Source organism: Lactuca virosa, chromosome 3, assembly GCF_052849685.1.
Source record: "Lactuca virosa cultivar CGN04683 chromosome 3, Lactuca_virosa_CGN04683_v6, whole genome shotgun sequence".
Taxonomy (NCBI): Eukaryota; Viridiplantae; Streptophyta; class Magnoliopsida; order Asterales; family Asteraceae; genus Lactuca; species Lactuca virosa.
The window spans coordinates 203,185,015-203,187,681 of NC_136428.1; the positions used below are offsets into that span (position 1 = coordinate 203,185,015).

The 2,667-nt window shown below is 35.5% G+C and overlaps 1 protein-coding gene across 1 annotated transcript; it reads left to right on the forward strand.

Moving 5' to 3' along the window:
- The first annotated feature begins 725 nt into the window (after window positions 1–725).
- On the forward strand, window positions 726–1,864 carry LOC145166914 (LOB domain-containing protein 37-like). Its single transcript, XM_079085970.1, has 2 exons — window positions 726–1,025; window positions 1,121–1,864. The coding sequence occupies exons 1-2, from the start codon at window positions 842–844 to the stop codon at window positions 1,642–1,644; spliced, it is 708 nt and encodes a 235-aa protein (XP_078942096.1). The 5' UTR covers window positions 726–841; the 3' UTR covers window positions 1,645–1,864.
- Window positions 1,865–2,667: the final 803 nt, after the last annotated feature.

The window sequence follows — 2,667 nt, forward strand, 5'->3', positions numbered from 1 at the left end:
AGGCATGGAGTGAGAAGATGGAGACATTTTATTTAATTATTAAACCATTTAAAAAAGGGAAAAAAATAGTATCAAAGAGTAATTTGAACATTTCACAAAAAGAATGTTAGAAATCCACTTAGAAAATTGATTCATCTGAATAAAATATATGTTTACTTAGTTGCTGCAAACAAATGTGTTGTAACTTATGCAGAGAGATCGATTTTTTAAATGAAAGTATCAACTATTTTCACAAAATCTTAACGCGCGAGTTTTTAACAATGTTAACTATAAAGAACATTTATATAAATAAATATTCATAAGGACCAAATATGATATGTTTTACCAAGTACAAGGATCGTTTATATAATTTTATCTAAAATCTATAACATTCTTAAAATTGAAAATGTGGAATGCAATATCAAACATGTAGTTGCTGTTAAAACATAAAACCGGTCAAGAAACTTATCCACTTGATCGAAAGCGAAAGTCCATCAGCATAAATCCATGACACACAAAAAAGAAAAAGAAAAAGAAAAGTTAAATCCAACGGTTGTGGAACACCCATTCGCGGAAACACGGAGCCGCTCTTGCCCAATACTTTGGAATCTAAACCCAACCACTCTCTCTCTCTCCATCCATCATCCACCCACCCACCCACCCACTACCCTAACACACTTTAACTCAACCATGGTTAACCCAAACACCCTAATCATCTCCTTTATATCCCACCATTTTACCCCCCATTTTCATCCTCAAATTCTCCTTCTTCATCTTGCCCTTTCTTCACTCTCAAGTAGCCTTCTTTTCTCTGCCGTCGTGGTTGTGGATCACCAGAGTTACTCGACTGCAGTTTTAAACGATGAGTTGCAATGGATGTCGAGTCCTACGAAAAGGATGTAGTGAGAGTTGTATTCTACGACCATGTTTACAGTGGATCCAAACTCCGGAAGCTCAGGCCCACGCCACCGTCTTCGTGGCCAAATTCTTCGGCCGTTCTGGCTTGATGACTTTTATCTCCGCCGTTCCTGATCATCAACGTCAATGTAAGTTCGGTGTTAGAGTATGTATTAGTCTTAGTATCATGATAGTTGTTGAATCTGATGTAATGAAATATGAATCGTGTGTTTTGTGTTTGCAGCTCTGTTTCAATCGCTATTGTTTGAAGCGGCTGGCCGGACTGTAAATCCAGTGAACGGCGCCGTCGGGCTACTATGGACAGGCAACTGGCACGTGTGTCAGGCGTCGGTTGAGACGATCCTCCGAGGAGGTACGTTAAGGCCGATCCCGGAGCTTCTGAACGGACATCCAGCGATGCTGGATGTCGGTGATTCATCGGAAACAGACGTAACGTGTACTGACATGTTCAAGCTTCATGATCATGATCATGATCCAATCTCGTATTCACGATCGAAGGTACAGAAACGGCGGCGAGGATGTGAGATGCAATCTAACATGACCCAGTTACAGGATCTTGATCTGAGTTTAAACCAGAGTTTTCATGAGGAAAAACGACTGCCGGAGAATCAGCGACTGGGAAGCCCGTCGATGAACTCCGAAGATTCTGTGACTACGACGTGGTTGGATGGTGCTTTACGAGATTATAATTACAGTCCAGGAACAAGAGGAGATGAAAACCTGCAAATTTTGAATTTATTTAACTGATTAACTCGATGGATACTATTTTTAGTATGATATACCGTAATTTTGTTCTTAGCTTTCCCATTTTGTTTCATAGAAAGGGAAGATATACATTCCGGTGAGTTTTGTAGATCACCGGCGGCCACTGAGAAAGAAAGTTGGCGGTGATATATTTTTACTATCTCTATTTAAACAAACTAAAGAGTTTGAATTTTATTATATAATTGAATAATTCTTTCAAATACCCAATGCTTGTTTAACTTACTATAATATAAGAATATGTACTGTTTAAGAAGAATGTTTAATTTGTATATTGATTTAGTTAATAAAGTAAGGTAATTGGACATTGTCATAGTAAAAATATTACTATCTTTTCGTAACATCTAAAGATATGTATTTCAGTATTTAAGTCAAAGGCTGTCTAGAGATGTAGAATGCGACTTTTGGAATATCGTAAGGGACATATAACAAATAGTTGGTTGCCTTTTTATAATTATTTATCCTTACTTTTATGTTTAAAGATATTAAATGTTACATAGTTGGTCACTTTCTGATTTGGATTTCTAGGTAAAATGTATTGGGTCAATGATATATATATGAGTAATTAACATGCCGAAAATTAGTATTTCGACTAAAATTTGCCATGTTTAGTGGCAATTGTTGTTTCACGCCTAATTTGTTTTGGGTTTGAGCTGGATTTCTATAACTTATGGTGCCTATGTACTATGGTTGTCTATGTGGCGCCTATATGACAATTGAGATTGAAGTAACCATTTCTATGATCTTATCATCTTCATCATGTTTGGGTCTAGGTTTCATAAAGAAAAACAAATTTTCCTGCAAATATATATATATATATATATATATATATATATATATATATATATATATATATATATATATATATATATATATATATATATATATATATGAGGGTTCAATTGAGAAAAAAAAAGGTTGAGAATGGGGGAAGCAACATCGTATGTGTCATACACAACCATAGAAAAATGAAAGTAATGGATGCACTTTTACTTGAATTATGCAACA